We start from the raw sequence: 17,946 nt of genomic DNA, 5'->3' as shown, positions 1-17,946 counted from the left end.
GGACCCCGCTCAGCTGTTGGTATAAACGGGAGCCAGGGGTTTCTGGTTCTGATGTGAATACTGCTCCAAATCACTTGCTCAGTAACAAGAGGGCCGCATCAGTTGCCTTTCCAAGAAGCAAGAAAGCAAGCAGGCCCTGTTTACGGCCGGCGCCAAGATCTGTCCTCAGAAAGAGTAACCCTACCAGGCAGGTTCGAGGCCTGAGGGTGGGGGAAAGGGCATCATAGAAACACAAAGCCTTCTTCGGGGACGCCTGGGTGGCTCAGTTGGTTAAGCGGCTGCCTTCGGCTCAGGTCATGATCCCAGCGTCCTGGGATCGAGTCCCACATCGGGCTGCTTGCTCCACAGGGAGCCTGCTTCTCCCTCTGCCACTCTGTCTGCCTGTGCTCACTCTCTCTCTCTCTCTCTGACAAATAAATAAATAAAATATTAAAAAAAAAAAAAAACAAAGCCTTCTTTGTAGTGAGCTCGGCTCTATTCTCTCAAGTGAGTTCAGTTCAGGCTACCCTTGCTTAAGTGGTCCTAGAGAAGGGTGCTGGAATGAGAGGACACTATCAGAGGGAAGTGAGGAAGGAAAAAGGCGCTGGTCAAAGCCCAGGCATTGGCAGGGGTTAGGTGGGGGGAGGAAACAGGCAGACTAGACATGGCAGAGCTTGGCAGGGACCCTGAAGATGACAGTAAGTCTGCTCTCTAACTGCGTGGACCCTGATGCCATTCACAGGGAAGAAAAAGACAAAACAAGGAGACCAAATAGCCAATGGGGGAAAAAAATGAGTCTGCATATACATACTCTGGGCAGCTTCAAGACTTTGCCAGAAAAAGTAACAAAATCCTCCATTTCCAAACACAAAGAATGGAAAAACCCAGTCTTTCGGGGACCAGATGCCCTTGTTCTCCTATCTAGCCCTTCCCACTTACCTGGTCCCTTGCCCTGGGATTTCAGAGCAGTAATTAAAGCGTACTGCTGCTCTGGGCTCTGGCTAGTTAACCTCGCTGCTTCTAAGCTGATGAGAAGTTTGCTACCACACATCAGAACAAGTCCATTGGGTCGGGTCTCGCTGGGAACGGAAAAGTTGTTCCTATAACCCCTACTGAGGAATAAACCATGGGGAAAAAAAATAAAGAATGTTTTTTAACCACTCACGTTAGCTCCAGCTTATTCATTATGGTAATTTTCTTTTTCCAACATTTTTAAACAGGCACAGTAGACAGGTAGGGAAACAAGAGTTAGCCCGAGGTAACTACACTGCAGCCTCCCAGCCTTCGGGGTGGTCTGGCTAATTGTCAGCCAGTCCCCCACTCTGTGGCTGGCACTGCAGACGGACTCTGCCCGGGCCTTCGAGCCAATCCTTTACATCTGGGCCATTCGCTCGGCTGGATCTGATCCCAAGGGAAAATGGAAACGGCACTTATCCTCTGGCTGCCCGTGGCAGCTAGTGCTCAGCAGCTATTCCGGATTATCTGGAGACCCCTGAGACCCATCTGGGGGAGTGGGAGGAAACAGCTCATTTGCAGCACTGTTTTTACATAGTCAGAGGCATCAGTCGGTCACGTGCCCAGTAAGTGCGCTCTCTTCCTTTCTCTGCTCTCCTCCCCTCCCTGGATTACTTCCCCTCACTCCACAGTGCCCAGCTGTGGATCCTGCTGATAGCACTTGCCTTCTCATTTTGCCTTAATCCAGGGCTCAGGCAAATAGGATGTGGCCAAACCTCACTTCAGCGGAAATGCTGCAAACCGATGTACATTTTAAGCCAAAAGGGTTGAGACTTAAGTAGTATGAGCAAGACTGGCTGCTTTGGATTAACCCACCAGCACTGCCTCTCCCCTAGGCATACACATCTCGTTCCCAGCGTCTGCATTCAGCAGCTGTTATAAAAACATCAGTTTTCCCCAGTGAGGACTGGTCTGTTGGCTGCCTTGCTGACGTGGTAGTTTCAGAGAGACTGAGGAGTTAGGCTCTTTTTTTTTTTTTTAATGAACTTATTTGAGATAGAGAGAGAGAGAGAGAGTGTGTGAGTGAGGGGAGAAGCAGAGTGGGAGGGAGAGATAGAATCCCAAGCAGACTCCCCACTGAGTGTGGAACCCAACTTGGGGCTCGATGCCAGGATCCCAAGATAACGACCTAAGCTGAAATCAAGAGTTGGATGCCCAACTGACCAAGCTGCCCAGGTTATTCTTTTTTTTTTTTTTTTTTAAAGAATTTATTTATTTGACAGAGTGAGAGAGCTCAAGCAGGGGGAGCATGACAGAAAGAGGGAGAAGCAGACTCCCTACTGAGCAGGGAGCCTGATGTGGGACTCAATCCCAGGGCTCAAGGATCATGACCTGAGCCAAAGACAGACGTTTAACCATTTGAGCCACCTAGGCACCTGGAGTTAGGTTACTCATGACCTGATTCTAGTTTCTTTGGACTCTGCTCTCAGGATAAAGTCAGAACAGATTAATCCTGACCCTAAGTGACAGACTCATTAAAAGAAAATTCTAGGCTGGGAAAATAGGAAGTATGATAATTTAGGTCCTGTTTTTTAAGGGGAGCCCACACTGGATTGATGAAAGTAATAGTACCAGCCAAGCCTGCTGCTGGTACAAAGTGATTTCCCTTGTCATACCTCGGACCACCCAGGATACGCAAGCAGGTGAAGTCCCACACCCTCCTCCTGATAGCCCAGCTAGAACTCAGGAATAAGATGGGGCCAGGCTGCTTCGCTCAAAACAGGCTTGTATTCTAGTACATTTGCCTTACCAGCAGGGGCTGGAAAGAACAGTCACCATCTCTAAAAGGTTCTAGAAATCAGGGAACAAAGTCTTAGAGATGGATTTCCCAGAAGTATCACCTCCTCCATGGCTCCTGCCTCCTCCCACGCTTCCTGGGACCACACCAGGATGCAGCTGATAATTAGGAACACAGTTCAAAGGCTGAAGGATAAATGATTTCTCTGGAATACAATGGAATACAAATGCTGATTAGATGTATATCTAGTCAGTATGTGAGAAAAGACCTTGAACCTTCAATGAACACTAATTATTTTTCCCACGTCTGGATTTCTTAGAAGCCACATCACTCACAGTTCAGTCCATCTTCCATTTCTGCCCTCTGGTCTACTTCTAGTCTAAGCCCACGGACAGGTACACAACTCACCACAGTTTGTCTAACACCCTGACAGTGTTTTATTTCAAACTCTAATCTCTGCATTGTAATTAAAAAGAAAATTCTGCCAGTTTGCTTCCTGATGGTCTCTGCCACTGAAAAAAACAGGTATCCAAAACATACTTTCCACTGAGACTCAGAAGCTAGATATACAATTTTAAAAGGAAGAAGAAGTGGGCTCATGGCTGTGTATGTATCAGCCAGCCACCCACCTGGGCCCAGCCATCAGCCATGACTGCCGAGATGGCTGGGAACACCCAAGCAGGACAGGAAAGGACAAAGGTAGATCTTTCTACAGCATGATGGAGAGATGATGGACTTCACAGCTCCCAGACTTCACAGCATCCAGCCAACTCATTACCCATGTTTCAACCCAGAGTCGTTTTTTCAATCAGGACAGCTGAAGCTGAGGGGCCTCTCCCTGTGGCTCTTCATAGTCTTCCCAGGGTTTCAGCTGGGGCCCAGGGATCATCACCGTCTGAAAGAGCAGGAAGCTGAGTTACCTACCATCCAAGCCCATGACTTACCCAGAAGAGATTCACCCTCACTTCCTCCATGGAGGACTCCCCTTCCTGGTGCTGCATCACCCCTTCTCTCCACTAGGTGGAGCCCAACAGGGGTGGCTTAAGATGGCATAAGCGCCGCCCAGCTCTCTAAAATCACCCTTACCTTAAGGATGGGCTGCTTAGGGGGTGCCCATGGGGGAACGATCTTGCCGTGCATTCTCCAGCTCCCATAGGGATTTACCAGGTGCTTTTCAAACACAACATACTCCAGGACATCCCTGGGCACATCTTCCTGTCCGTACATCAGGCGGCCAAACCGGTCATAGATGGCCAGAGTCTGCAAGGATGAAAGCAAATCTGACCTGTGAGTACTCAGAGTTGGTTTCTTGTTTTGTCTTTATTTTTCTTTGTTTTTAATTTTTTTAATGCCACACAACCCATCTGAAAACAACCATAACAAAAACTTCTAATGGGTAGGAGAAAGTATTTCAGAATTCTAAATCTAGAATAATTAAGTCATCAACTACAGACACTTTACTAGAGGGTTTTTGACTAGGGCTGGGGAGGTGGGGGAGGGAGGATCACGATGGGTGGGAGAGAGTATCCTCACACCTGTCTTAGCAGAGCTAACATCTAGCAGTGGGCTGGGCACACTGACTGAGCAAGGAGAACCACGGTGAACCATTCCTTAGAGCCCAGTCTTGGGAAGCTGTCCCCAAGACTCCCGAGGCAGGTACCCAACCTGAAAGTGAAGAAAAGCTAGGAGGAAAGCAGACTGGCGCCTCTACCTGCCGGGTGTGCAGGCGGACAGTGATCTGGCCGTATATGTTGCCTTGGTTCAGCAGATTTGAACAGCGGACCTGAACCACCTGCGGTGGCTCTAAGGATTCTACGAAGCTCCAGCGGACGGTCTTGTAGGTTATGTCCCAGACCATGTCCTGAGGGCAGAGGAGAACAGGTCAGCTGGGGTTTTCCTTTCCTTTAGGGAAGCTGGTGCGTCCTTCCTTAAGCCCACCTCAAAATGATTGTATTCACCCAGATTAACAACTCAAGACCCACCTACCTTCTTAAGCAACCTTCTTCAAATCAGTGAAAACCACACTCCAAAATGCCAGCTTATCTAATATGCCATTACCCTCTCCTCCTTATACTCTGTTCTTTTTTAAAGATTTTAAGTAATCTCTACAGCCAACATGGGGCTTGAACTTACAACCCCGAGATCAAGAGTGGCACGCTCTACCCACAGAACTGGCCGGATGCCCCTCCCTTACACTTTCATAACCTGCTAGTTATTGCACGTGTATCTGTTGACTGCATATATGTTGTCTTATCCCCCTCACCTGCTGGCACTGAAGAATGAGATTTTACAGAGACATAAAGCCTAGCTGGTGAGAACCAGATTATTATACGTGACCACAAGGAGATGAGACTGAACGGATAGGAACTGAAGTTCTTATTCTTTTTTTTCGTGCTGATTTTTTTTTTTTTTTTTTAACTTACTTGTCAGAGAGAGGGAACATGTGCACACAAAACCAGGGGAAGTGGTGGGCAGAGGGAGAGGGAGAAGCAAGCTCCCTGCTCAGGAGCCCAATTCAAGGCTCAATCCCACAACCCTGGGATCATGACCTGAGCCGAAGGCAGACACTTAACCAACTGAGCCACCCAGGCATCCCTAATATTCTTATTCTTGAACCACATAGTACCTAGCACCCAGTTAACACACTATGTAAGCTTTGTGAATGCTCGCTAAATCCTTTATTATACTTTAGGCACACAGAGGGCTGTCTAATATGGCCCACACCATGACCCCAGCCCCCACAGCCTGAGGTTTCAGTACTGCTTGCTGTGGGACTTCCTCCTTCCTTGTCCGCGGAGGCCTTACCAAAGTCCGTGCCAAGTCAGTACCATTCACCCCAAAACAATGGAACTTCAGCTTTTGCCTTTAACTTCCTGTACTTGTGAAACTGATCCTTTTTAAACCAGAGGTGATGTCTAGAATCTGCCCATTCAGGAATCCCACAGTTCTAAGGAGGTTGAGGACCTACCGGAAAACAGTTTTCAGTTACCAAGGTATGAAGCCGGTCATGGTCTGAGCTAAAAAAGAGAAAGATATACATCACTGGCTCCTGCTTTATGACACCCCTTCTGAAAGCTAAAAATGGCCCTCAATATGGACAACAAGTCTTTTTACAAACATTTTCTGCATGCTTACAATAAGGCAGGTAATATGCTAAGTCCCGAGCAAACAAAGATGAACATGGTTAAAAGACCCTGAAATCTAATTGCAGAATGAAGTTATGTTTGAATCTCAAGAGCAGAAACAAATTTCTCAGAAATTACCACACATCCTTAGGAAGGGGAAGAGACCCTCACAAATCCATCACAAAAAAACAAAAAGCTCATCTCCTCTTACCTCAGACACATCACCAATACCAACTGGATTGGCCTCGCACCTTCGACTTTTTTTTTTTTTTAAATAATCTCTACCCCCAACATGGGGTTCAAACTCACAACCCTGAGATTAAGAGTCACACGTTCCACTGACTGAGCCAGCTGGGCGCCCCACATCTTACACTGTCTGTGAACCCAGCCAAAAGACAAGCAGCTGTCTTTTCTGGTCCTTTCCTTCCACCCCACCCGCACCTCCCCCAATCCTTGCTGCTACCAGAGTGACCTAGTCATGCTGATTCTATCCAGTAATAGCAAGAAAACAGACAGCAAACCCCAGCTCCTGGATCTATAGGATTTTAGAAGGTTCCTAGCTGAGGGGTTTCAAATAAACCTGAGGTCAGGCATGAATTACTATCTTTCAGATATACATTCATGACTCTTCCCCACAGTTTAATACCTCCTGGGAAGTTTGAATCTTTGTTCCTTCAAATAATCTTGTCCCTAATCCCAGAGTGGGTAAGGGATTAGTTCTGTTCACGTGCTTCCCTTGCACCTCTACTCCTAACAGGAAAGGTCATTTCCCCCAAGTCAATTCCCCCACTGTAGCTCTAGACTAGACTAGACCAGACTAACCTGAGTGGGGATGACAGCTACAACCACCACCAGGCCTGGCACCCCTCAATGAACTCTTCCTCCTCACTATGCTGGCCTAGACATCTTCAGTAGAAATAAACTCCCTTGTCTAGGAGTTCACTTAGCATTTATAATAGACTTGCACTGAAAAATAAATGGAAGATACCCATTTCTGGCAACATAACGGACTGAGTGCATGTACAACTATTCCCACTATAAACATCTAGAAATGCTGGATGGAATGTAATATACACAGATACACACACATTTTAAAATGCTCTAGTTCACATGAAAGGTAAATCTCCTAGGTGCTAAAAGGAAGGAGAGCTAAAACCACAATGGAAAGACCACCACCTGACATCATGAAAGCATATGGGATGGTTAAAGGGATCTAGAAATAGGATCCGATGGCTGGGAACAGACTCTTCCTAAATCCTTGAACCCTCAAAGAGCAGGGTGTTGGAAATGAGAGTCCTGCACCTGCAACAAAGGAAGACTACAAAAATAGTAGAGAGATAAAGCTTCTCTCCGTCAAGGGCTGAGTTGGGGGTACTAAAAAAAGTAAAGTCCTAAGCCCACGTTATACTCAGATTTGGACACAGAAGTTATGACACCTGTATGATGAAAGAATTCCTAAGATATGAAATTAACATTAAAAACTGAACCTAGGGCCTCCTGGCTGGCTCAAACACACACTGAGACTTATCTAGATCACTCTAGAACTCTTAACCAAAGGGAAAAAAATCTGTACCTAGAATAACAGCTGCTGAAAACATAACAGGTATAACACAGAATTCACTTACTTGTTCAGACAAAGGTGAGCTTCAATAAAAATATCCTTAGCTTTTTCAGGGAAGTCCTTTATTTTAAAATTCGGATCATATTGTCTTATCTTCCGGACTCTGTAAAATTAAGTACGAGAATCATTTCTTTCTTTTTCTGCCTTTTAAGTAAGCTCCATGCCCAACGTGAGGCTTGAGCTCATGACCCCAAGATCAAGAGTTGCATGCTCTACCAACTAGGCCAGGCTGGCACCCCAAGAATCATTTCTAAAGACTTTATACACTATCCATAACTCACAGCTTACGTTAACTGTCATTAATGTCTGTCTACTTATTCAACAATTGTTTTCTGAATGTGCCAAGTCCTGTAAAGTCAACCTTCTAATTCACACTTACATCAATCATTCTATAGAAAGACCAAGGCTTCTCATAGTGCAATTTCAGAATTCTGGCATTAAAGAAAACATCTTATAAGCACTAAGAAAGAAAACACAGGTTTTACGCAAAAGCTCAAGAATGAGAATGACAGCAGGCTTCTACCTAGAAACATCAGAAGTTAGAAAAACAACGGAGCAGTGCCGTTAACTGAGGAAATCCTTTTTAGCTCAGAAATGTACACCTGGGCAAATTATAAATGAAGTGGGAGAGTAAAAGACTGTTTCTTAGACATGAATGATCTCATGTGTCTACTAAGCGCCCTTTCTCAGGAAGCTGCTGAGGAATGTGCTCCACCAGAATAACAGAATAAACTGTGAAAGACAGATGTAAAATCCAGGAAACAGGGAAAACAACATCAGGGCGAGACAAAAGGACTTATCAGAAGGATGAGAGAAGTAGATCCCAAAATGTACAATGGGCCTGAAGAGCAATCAGTCCAGATAGAAAAAAGTAAGAAAGGTCCAGGAGGGATTTCTTCTTGAAGATGAAATTAATAAAATACTTGATGCTTTCAATGCACTGAGAAGAAATTTATACGACCAGATATTCCTTAAGCAAATGAGGGGGGAAAAAAAAAAGACTACACTTAACTCCTGGAAAAAAACATATTATGCAGGAAAAGTCATGACAATGTCCTGCATGACTCCGCTGTCAACAGTATTTTCATAGTTATAATAATGTAAACAAGGAATTCTGATCTAATCAAAGTGTTAGATATACTGGAGGACGCGAAATACTGTGACCAACTGAAATTTATCCCAGGAATGCAAGGTTGGCTTAACATTCAAAAATCCACTAATGAAATACAATGTATCAATAGAATAAAGGAAAAATATCACATGATCATCTCAGTAGACAAAGAAAAAGCATTTGTCAAAATCTGACACCCCCTCGTACTTTTTCCGCCTCTGAGCCTTGCCTGTGCTATTTTCTTCCTAGAATGCTATTCCTCACCACACCTAGCTAACTGCGACAAATCCTTTAGGTCCCAGCTTTTTTTTTTTTTTTTTTTTTTTGCTTTTTGCTTTTAGGTGATTTGCTTTTAAATTTTTTTTAATTTTTTATTTTTTATTAACATATAATGTATTATTAGCCCCAGGGGTACAGGTAGGTCACAGCTTTAAATGTCATTTCCTCAGGGATGCTTTCCCTGATCTCCCAGAGCAAGTTATCTTTCCCTGTCATGTGATCCCATAGCACTCATACTTACTATACCTGTAATTATTTAATTGTGTGCAATCAGTATTTAAAGGCTGTCTTCCTCCCCTAAATGAAAACTCCATGATAAAACCACATGTGCTTTGTTCATCATCATCATGGACCCTACCACCAAAGAGCTCACAGTCCTAGAGAGAAATATGTGAGAGGAAATCATCACAGTACAGTTATCAGAAATAGTAGGTGTGAGTGCACAGTTACAATTACAGTAAAGGCAGCTCCAGAAAGAGTCAGGGAAGGCTTAAAAGCATACACGATGCTCAACTGGTTCTTGATAAATGAGAGTTATCAAGTAAAGGAGGAGGAAGAAGACATTTTCAAGGCAAAGGAAGAATGTACAAAGACACAGAGTCATAGCACAATACCATCAAGGAACTGGCAATTAGTGTGGAAATGCTGAAGTTTAGGATGAGAAAAGTGTGATAAGAAGATGACAGTGGAACAGAAGATAAGAGCCAGATTTACAAAAAGCTGTGAATACCACTGAAGTCTGGATTTATTCTCCAGGTAAGAGAGAGCCACAGAAGAGGTTTAATGGAAAGATGATATGATAAGATCTGTATTTAGAGAAATAAATTATGGCTACATGAAAAATTAATAAAGACTCAATATGCTTTTGCACAAAATCTATAAATGATCCCAAAGAACCTTTGAGTGACAAATACTAAATGTTTCCATCCTTGCAACTAAAAGAAAAACTAAGAAGGTTTTGGCTTCTGCTCCTTAGTTAAGACCTAGTTAGTTCCGTAAAACAGGTCTGTCTTTTTGACCCTTTTTAGCTTTTTACTCTCTGTACTTCAAACTCTAAGGTACTCCCCATAAAAATATGCTTTTCTTATTATTTTAAATTTTAAAATATGTGATCAAAAAAGTGTTCTATGAACTTCTAAGTCACCCCCCTCAACTGATGTGACAAAAAGACCAATGAAGGCTGAGAGGCTAAGAATCAAAAAGCCCATATTCTTCTACATTAACTAAATTCTATTACAGAGAAAAATATACAGTCAAGTTATCAAAGGAGTTATGTCCAACCCAATTCACCTAAGATGGCCTCGCTGGAATAAAGCAGCAACAAGAAATTTGTGTCCTAATACCGATTCCCGGTTGTTCCAGACACCTACGACAATTGTGATGCCACCTTCTTCTTCAATCGCTCACTTCTCTGCGCCAGTCCTTCCTTTGCAAGGGATGACAAGCGAGCATCACCTTCTGGAGGAACATAGGTGTCAAAGATACCAGCTGTAATGAAAGAAGAAAACAAGGAGGCATTGATAGATTGACGAAAAAAGTCATTTTGAGGGGCGCCTGGGTGGCTCAGTGGGTTAAGCCTCTGCCTTCGGCTCGGGTCATGATCTCAGGGTCCTGGGATCGAGCCCCGCATCGGACTCTCTGCCCAGCGGGGAGCCTGCTTCCCCCTCTCTCTCTGCCTGCCTCCCTGTCTACTTGTGATCTCTCTCTCTGTGTCAAATAAATGAACAAAATCTTAAAAAAAAAAAAAAAAAAAAGTCATTTTGAGGTCATATAAAATTAAGAGGTACCATGGCTATAAAGTAGACTAATAAAGTAAACTTCCATGCAAAGGGAGCTCTGTTACATTACAGAAAGCAGAATAAGGTTATTTAAGTCTTCTCTCAGAGCCTCAGGTTCTTCTTGTACAAAATGGAGAAATTTTACCCTTGCCTTCTAAGAACAGGTGTGTAAACAAGATCAAAGATGACCTCATGAGAGGTGCCTGAGTGGCTCAGTCAGTTAAGCATCTGAGTTTTAAATCTAGCTCAGATCATGATCTCAGGGTTGTAGGATCCAGCCACAACTGGGCTATAGGGCTCCGAGCTCAGTGGGGAGTCTGCTTGAGATTCTTTCCTTAAGCCCCTCCTCCCACTCATGCATGTGCATGCTCTTTCTCTCTCAGATAAATAAATACATTTAAAATATGGTATACAGGGGCGCCTGAGTGGCTCAGTGGGTTAAGGCCTCTGCCTTTGGCTCAGGTCATGATCCCAGGGTCCTGGGATCCAGCCCCGCATCGGGCTCTCTGCTCAGCAAGGAGCCTGCTTCCTCCTCTCTCTCTGCCTACTTGTGATCTCTGTCTGTCAAATAAATAAATAAAATCTTAAAAAAAAACAAAACAAAACAAAACAAAAGAAATAACATGCCTCACCTGTACAGGCCAGATGTAGGGGACGCTCCAAACGTTCTGGAGGAATGACCAGACCTGCTTTCCGGGCAAATTCCATAAACTCCTTTTCTGATTTGAATTTGGGTTTATAAGGAGGAGGTGTGAAACGTTTCTTAGTTCTCACTGGAACTACAACTGTGGACTGCGTCACCAGGACTGGCTGTAAGACAGGAAAAGGTTAGGATAAAGGTGACCTGGAAAGAAATCTATCTTGAACAAACTCTAAGCAGATAGGAAGGGCACATCCAAAGAATGACTTAGGAACAATTATAAAGCCACATATGATGGGGGAAACACTTATGGGTGTCTTAACTAGAAGCCGGTAAGCAACCTTTACTAACACCACTCAACATCTACTAAAGGCTTTCCTCTGGTCCGTTCCATTGTACACAACTATGCAAAGTCCCAGGGATGCAGAGCTGATTAAAACAAGGCTTCTGCTTTCAAAGAACCTTCAGTCCCGTGGGGAACTTAAACATAAATCCAACGCTGAAAAGAGAGGTAAGAAAAGTCCTCTGCTTGGCATCTCCCTTATATTTACTTGGATTACATCCTGCTCATTCTATTGGGAGCCCAAATATAAACTTCATTCTGCCATTCTAGCTCCCAAAAGATCAATAATATTTTTAAAGCCCAGATCTCTCTTCTCTCTGACCCAGAGTTTTGCTCAGTCAGGTACAGCGACAATATGAGACTCCCTCCTTTCAACTGTTCAATTTGTGCATAAGAACCAAGGGGAAGCGAGCCCAGCTTCTAAACCATCACTTCTTTTCCCTTTAATACCTCCCCGCTAGACAGACCCAGAGCAAACTGGAGAAACTTGATCCCGAGAATGTGCTCGTCCTCGGGGTCTTTACGGGGGTCTCCCCACGCCGCCACTTAGTTTAGTAGCTGGGTCCCTTCTACTTCAAACTCTTCCGTAACTGCGTGTGATTTGTATTGTCCAAGCCCACCAAGGACAACTGCAAAACGAGTATTCCCCTCTATGCTCTGGTCCCAGCCCCTAGAATCCTACCACCCGGTCCCGACCCACCTGACGAGACCACCATCCTAAAGCTTTGGATAAACAAAACAACCCCCGCGGCATGGGGGCTGCCATTTTGTTCCCGCAAAGGCCGCTGGGATGGGGACTAAGCGTTAAGAGCCGAGGGCACAGGAGAGGGCGCATAGGGGTGGAGCTTCTCCGGGTGTGGAATTTTCCAGGGCGCGCGCCCTCCGCTGAAGTATGAGCGGCGCGAACGCGCACGTGCGCGTCAGGGGGGAGCGCGTGTGGCCAGAGAACGGACTGTGCGCGTGCGCACTTAAAGGCGTTGTGGGTGGGGCGGAGTGCACGGCTGTCACGCACCAGAGCGCGCTGGAGCGCGAGCTGCGCCTGCGCTCGAGGCCTTATGGCCGCAAGGGATTGCAGCATTCCTGTTAAGATAGGGATGTTGCTGCACCTTGCTTGCATTCCCCTAAGGATGAAGAGGTATTGCCCTTTGGAGATAAGTGTTTTTCTTCAGTGCCTACTTTTTATTTTTTATTTTTTTTTTTATTTATTGGACAGACAGAGATCACAAGTAGGCAGAGAGACAGAGGAGGAAGCAGGCTCTCTGCTGAGCAGAGAGCCCCATGCGGGGCTCAATCCCAGGACCCTGGGACCATGACCCGAGCCGAAGGCAGAGGCTTTAACCCACTGAGCCACCCAGGCGCCCCTCTTCAGTGCCTACTTTGATCACAGGACGAAAATGACTAGTTTCTGGATCTGGATCTGACTTCAGTACGCTATGTAACCTTAAACAGCGCTCCTTTCCCTGATCTGAACTGTGAGAAGAAAATTCCGTCGAATTAAAGAGAATAATGCCTACTATGTTTATTGGACAAACATAATACCTACTGTGTTTCTGAAGCAAAAGACACGTGGACTGACAAAAACATTTCTTGTTTGTCCTTTTGGGAAAGAGTTTTAATCATCGCAAATAATAGCTTATACTTAGAAATGTTTACCAGGTGCCAACCAATTTTCTAAGCATTTTGCGTATGTTAACTCAATCACTCCTCACCACAAACAAGAGTTAAACTGTTGGTTATGAGGTTGGGTCACAGAGAAATTAAGTGTGTAATTTATTTACGGTCACACGGCTAATAACTGTCAGAACTGGGATTCAAATCGAAGCTGACTGAATCCGGAAACGATGCCGTAATTACTATGATGTACTGCTTCACGTGTGGTTGTTAAAGGATTTATGATGTTGGGATCATCCTGGAAAATCCAGTGCTGTAATCACTGCTGAATGCCAAACACCTTCCACACTTACCTGTAAGTTCTTATCTTATTCTGCCAATTAGTGTTTATTGAGCACTTACCTACGGCATTTTGCAATGAGCTAAGAACTTGTGGTATGCATATGCAAGAGTTTACAGGCTGGAATGGAACGGTTACGAAAGTCCAGATAAAATGCTACAGATATCAAAGAAGAGAGATTACTTTTGGGTCTCAGGATTGCTTATATTGCTTTAAATCTAAGTTTGTCAATTATACTGTAAATTATTCAAGGGTAAGAATGTCCCCACAATTCTAGCCACAGCCCTGAACCTATAGCATGACACATTAATAGGGACGTGAAGTTAGGTGCTAGATGTAGGTATGAAAGAATGTATATTACTAAGCATTTAAATGAGAGGTCATTATTTTTTAAGACTCTATGCCTCAGAAAATAAAATGCAATATTTTTTTTAAACTGGTCTCCCTACCAAAGTGAGGAAACTCCATTCCATAATGAATGGTTATTAATACAGAACACTGAGATAGTCTATCCGAGATTATCTCCCCCATCATTGAGTATTATATTGGCTTTACATGGTAGCCAGTACATCCCAGATCACTTCTGTCTGCCCTCTGATCAGTTTTTTTTCTTTCCTTTTTTTTTTTTAAAAGATTTTACTTTTCTTTGTTGTTGGTTTTTTTTTTTTTTTTCCATTTTCTTTCTTTCTTTTTTGGAAGATTTTACTTTTTTTTTTTTTTTAGATTTTATTTATTTACTTATTTATTTATTTATTTTTTTAAAGATTTTTATTTATTTATTTGACAGAGAAATCACAAGTAGGCAGAGTAGCAGGCAGAGAGAGGGAGAAGCAGGCTCCCTGCTGAGCAGAGAGCCTGATATGGGGCTTGATCCCAGGACCCTGGGATCATGACCTGAGCCGAAGGCAGAGGCTTTAACCCACTGAGCCACCCAGGTGCCCCTTATTTATTTATTTGACAGAGATCACAAGTAGGCAGAGAGGCGGGGGGAAGCAGGCTCCCCGCTGAGCAGAGCAACCGATGCGGGGCTTGATCCCAGGACCCTGAGATGCTTGATCCCAGGACCCTGAGATCATGACCTGAGCCGAAGGCAGAGGCTTAACCCACTGAGCCACCCAGGTGCCCCTGGAAGATTTTACTTTTAAGTAATGTCTACACCTGGGGCGCCTGATGTAGTTAAGCGTCTGTCAGTTAAGAATCTGTCTTAAGTTCAGGTCACGATCCCAGAATCTTGGGATGGAGCCCCTCTCTGCTCAGCAGGGAACCTGCTTCTCCCCCTCCCTCTGCCTGCTGCTCCCTGTGCTTCTGCGCACGCTCTTTCTCTCAAATAAATAAATAAATAAATAAATAACTTTTTTTTTTTTTTAAAGTAATGTCTACACCCAATGTGAGACTCAAACTTACAACCCCGAGATCAAGAGTCACATGCTCTACTGACTGAGCCAGCCAGGGGCCCCTGTAATCAGTTTCTCAGGGAATACAAACTTGTTCTATATCACCCTGGATGAAATAATAAGGGGAGTTGATATCAATTAATTTCATTCTGAGCTGAATTGTAAGTGGTTTTTTTAAAAAAGCTGCTCATTTGGAAAATTCATATTATCTTCCTATCTCATTAACTCCCTGGAAAATTGGAGCTGTCTTAACACCAAACACTGAAAGGGTATTTTTTGAATACTACAACCCTAGTAGTTCGCATTTCTGAAAAGGCAAAATAAGAGCAATTAGAGTAAGGAGTAAAGTGATTGGGAGCTCAGCCTTGCAAAAAGAAAAAGTCTTGCACATAGTAGACACTCAGATATTTATTCAATAGATGGATGAGTAGAATCCCAGAAGGCAAAGTTGATTTCCTGTTTCTCCAAATATAGGGGATTCCTGGAATCCCTGGTTTTCCTTTTGAAATTTCTCAATGGAGCCAAAGAGAATGGGCTATCCCTTGAGCAGTGGGACATGTACTTGCGGGGTTTTTTATCCTTCCAGTGGCAGATGACATCAGATTGGAACTTCTGAAATTGTGCCTGGTGACCTACATTCTAGGAGAAGCACAGTTGATTTGAACCAAGAAAATCCTTCTGGAGAACTGGAAGATTCTGATTATAATATTTATTGATTACAGTAAACAATGTGATACTTGGATTGAAGCAAGTAATAGGCTTGCCATGTGTTTATATTGTATTTCCCTCTCTTGAGTGAAAGCATGAAAAGCAAAATAAATGAGTTGTTCAAGATAAAGAGACAGAGGAAACCAAGAATTCTGACTTACTAAGAAACGCTCCTAATTGATCTTTAGCTAACGATGTTAGCAAAGCTTCTCTGTCACTCCAAGAGTTAACCATCTATAGCTTTCACATCGTACTTAAGAACACTATAGTGAGGGGGGCGCCTGGGTGGCTCAGTGGGTTGGGGCCTCTGCCTTCGGCTCAGGTCATGATCCCAGGGTCCTGGGATCGAGCCCCGCATCGGGCTCTCTGCTCAGCAGGGAGCCTGCATCCTCCTCTCTCTGTCTCTGCCTGTCTCTCTGCCTTCTTGTGATCCCTGTCTGTCAAATAAATAAATAAAAAATCTTAAAAAAAAAAAGATTAAAAAAAAAAAAAGAACACTATAGTGAGGGACGCCTGGGTGGCTCAGTGGGTTAACCTTCTGCCTTTGGCTCAGGTCATGGTCTCAAGGTCCTGGGATCCAGCCCCACATCAGGCTCTCTGCTCAGCAGGGAGCCTGCTTCTCTCTCTCTCTGCCTGCTTATGATCTCTGTCTGTCAAATGAATAAATAAAATCCTAAAAAAAAAAAAGAATACTGTAGTGTCTGAATTTACATCTTAGCTCCACCCTTTTTTCTTACCTATAGAAAGGGGATAATTAAATGTCTAAATCACAGGGGTCCTTGGGTGGCTCAGTTGGTTAAGCATCTGGCTTTGGCTCAGGTCATGATCCCAGGGTCCTGGGATCAAACCCCACCTCGCGTTTCCTGCTCAGAGGGGAACCTGCTTCTGCTTCTACCCACTGCAGCAGTTTTCACATCTGTTGAAGCTAAGACCACTGAAATGCATGTAATTTCTAAGTCTACAACTGACCCTTTATTTCTGTGCTGCTCCCATTTCTTTTTTTTTTTCTTTCTGCTAGCTGTTCTTTCTCATCCATTCTTCCACTCATTCCTGCTGCTGAGGACAAAGGCCATTTCCTTTACCTTTTTCTGCCTTCCTCAGACTCCTTATTTCTAAAGGTATATGTAAGAAGAGATATTGCTCATTGGGTGCAGCCAGAAAAGAAGCCCATGTCGCCTGCTGTTCAAGCTCGGTCTAGAATTAATCCCTTGCCTCTTGCTTCCCTTTCACTCCAGCTGGCTAAATCAAGCAATAATCCTAAAAGGGAATTTCAGGCTATTTGTGACATGCCCTGCTCCCGTCCCCCGCCCCTCTGCCCCCGCCACGTGCCACGTTCAGGGAGGAGAGGGCAAAGCCCCTGGATCAGAGTAATCTGTTTCTAACCCACTTCCATGCTCAGGGATTACCTCTGCAGGAGGAAGGAGACAGAAATAAATCTAACACCTTAGCATCGGAAACCGGGGAAGACGCCCCAGGGGGGCCGCCTGGAGGGCTGTAACCATGGGGTTCGGGGCTTGGAAGCCTATCCTCTTATGCTGGGGCACCCTGGGAAAGGGTCCACAAATTTGAAAAGCAGTGCCTTGAGTAACGTTTGGCAATAACTGGGATCTATAAACGTGTCGAACAAAAGAACACAAAGTGTACAGATTGCAGGCAGGAAGTAAATTGTGGGCAAAAGCAATTCTTTGATTATACATACGACCTCATATTCTTATATGCATGCCGACTTATGGCTAAAATCAATCAACCCACAAATAGGGGAGCGTGATAAAGCACAAAGAGCTCTGGGTTGAGAGGCAGGAGACAAGGATGTAGTCCCTTCCTTGCTGACACTGACTTCCCCTGTGGCCTCAGGCAAGTCACTTTGTGTCTCTGATCACTAGTTTTGCCCACTAACAAGTAGGCTCTTTCTAGAGCTGTAAAAGCCGAAGTCCCGTGTGATGTGTACTGAGCTCCTGTTAATCATATAAAGGACTGAGTTCATGTATATATCAGCGAGGACTCCCTTTAGAGCCCCTTGTGAACCAAGGGCTCAGAACTTCTCCCTTCCAGCCTGTATTCTTTTTTCTGTGCCTCACAGACCCTGACAATAGAAACATGTATCTTCCATTCTTCTGGGACGCTCTCCAGGGACTGAATGAGGGCTTCCCTCCCAGCAGTTCCGGGCTGAAACTGGGGAAGTTGTGTGAATGCAGAAAACTTCCACTAGAGGGTACCAAGACTGCACTGGGACCTCAGGCTGCAGGAAGGCCTAGCGATCCTAAC

General features: G+C 44.4%; 1 protein-coding gene across 2 annotated transcripts; it reads right to left on the bottom strand.

Moving 5' to 3' along the window:
• Window positions 1–2,700: 2,700 nt before the first annotated feature.
• MRPL45 (mitochondrial ribosomal protein L45) lies at window positions 2,701–12,541 on the bottom strand. 2 transcript variants are annotated; one of them, XM_080825782.1, is made up of 9 exons: window positions 12,329–12,434; window positions 11,278–11,455; window positions 10,238–10,355; window positions 7,482–7,580; window positions 5,700–5,748; window positions 4,443–4,592; window positions 3,818–3,991; window positions 3,361–3,626; window positions 2,701–2,936 (listed from the first exon to the last, which is right to left on the bottom strand). In XM_080825782.1, exons 1-8 carry the CDS (start codon window positions 12,392–12,394, stop codon window positions 3,540–3,542), a joined length of 921 nt encoding a protein of 306 aa, XP_080681908.1. In that variant the 5' UTR covers window positions 12,395–12,434; the 3' UTR covers window positions 2,701–2,936; window positions 3,361–3,539. The 2 variants fall into 2 exon arrangements, with proteins under 2 accessions (XP_080681908.1, XP_080681907.1); XM_080825781.1 differs by lacking the exon at window positions 2,701–2,936 and having other exon boundaries at window positions 3,145–3,626; window positions 12,329–12,541.
• Window positions 12,542–17,946: the final 5,405 nt, after the last annotated feature.

This window comes from Martes martes (assembly GCF_963455335.1).
Source record: "Martes martes genome assembly, chromosome: 16".
NCBI classification, from domain to species: Eukaryota; Metazoa; Chordata; class Mammalia; order Carnivora; family Mustelidae; genus Martes; species Martes martes.
Note: the sequence above shows the minus strand (reverse complement) of the source record. Positions and strands in the feature narration are given on the sequence as shown.

Coding starts and splice junctions, on each gene's coding strand:
- MRPL45 (XM_080825781.1), bottom strand. CDS start 12,463: ATGCGCCCTCTCCTGTGCCCTCGGCTCTTAACGCTTAGTCCCCATCCC. Junction 10,356..11,277: donor CCTACATCTGGCCTGTACAG/GTGAGGCATGTT, acceptor CTTTCATTACAG/CTGGTATCTTTGACACCTAT. Junction 5,749..7,481: donor GCTCACCTTTGTCTGAACAA/GTAAGTGAATTC, acceptor TCTCTTTTTTAG/CTCAGACCATGACCGGCTTC.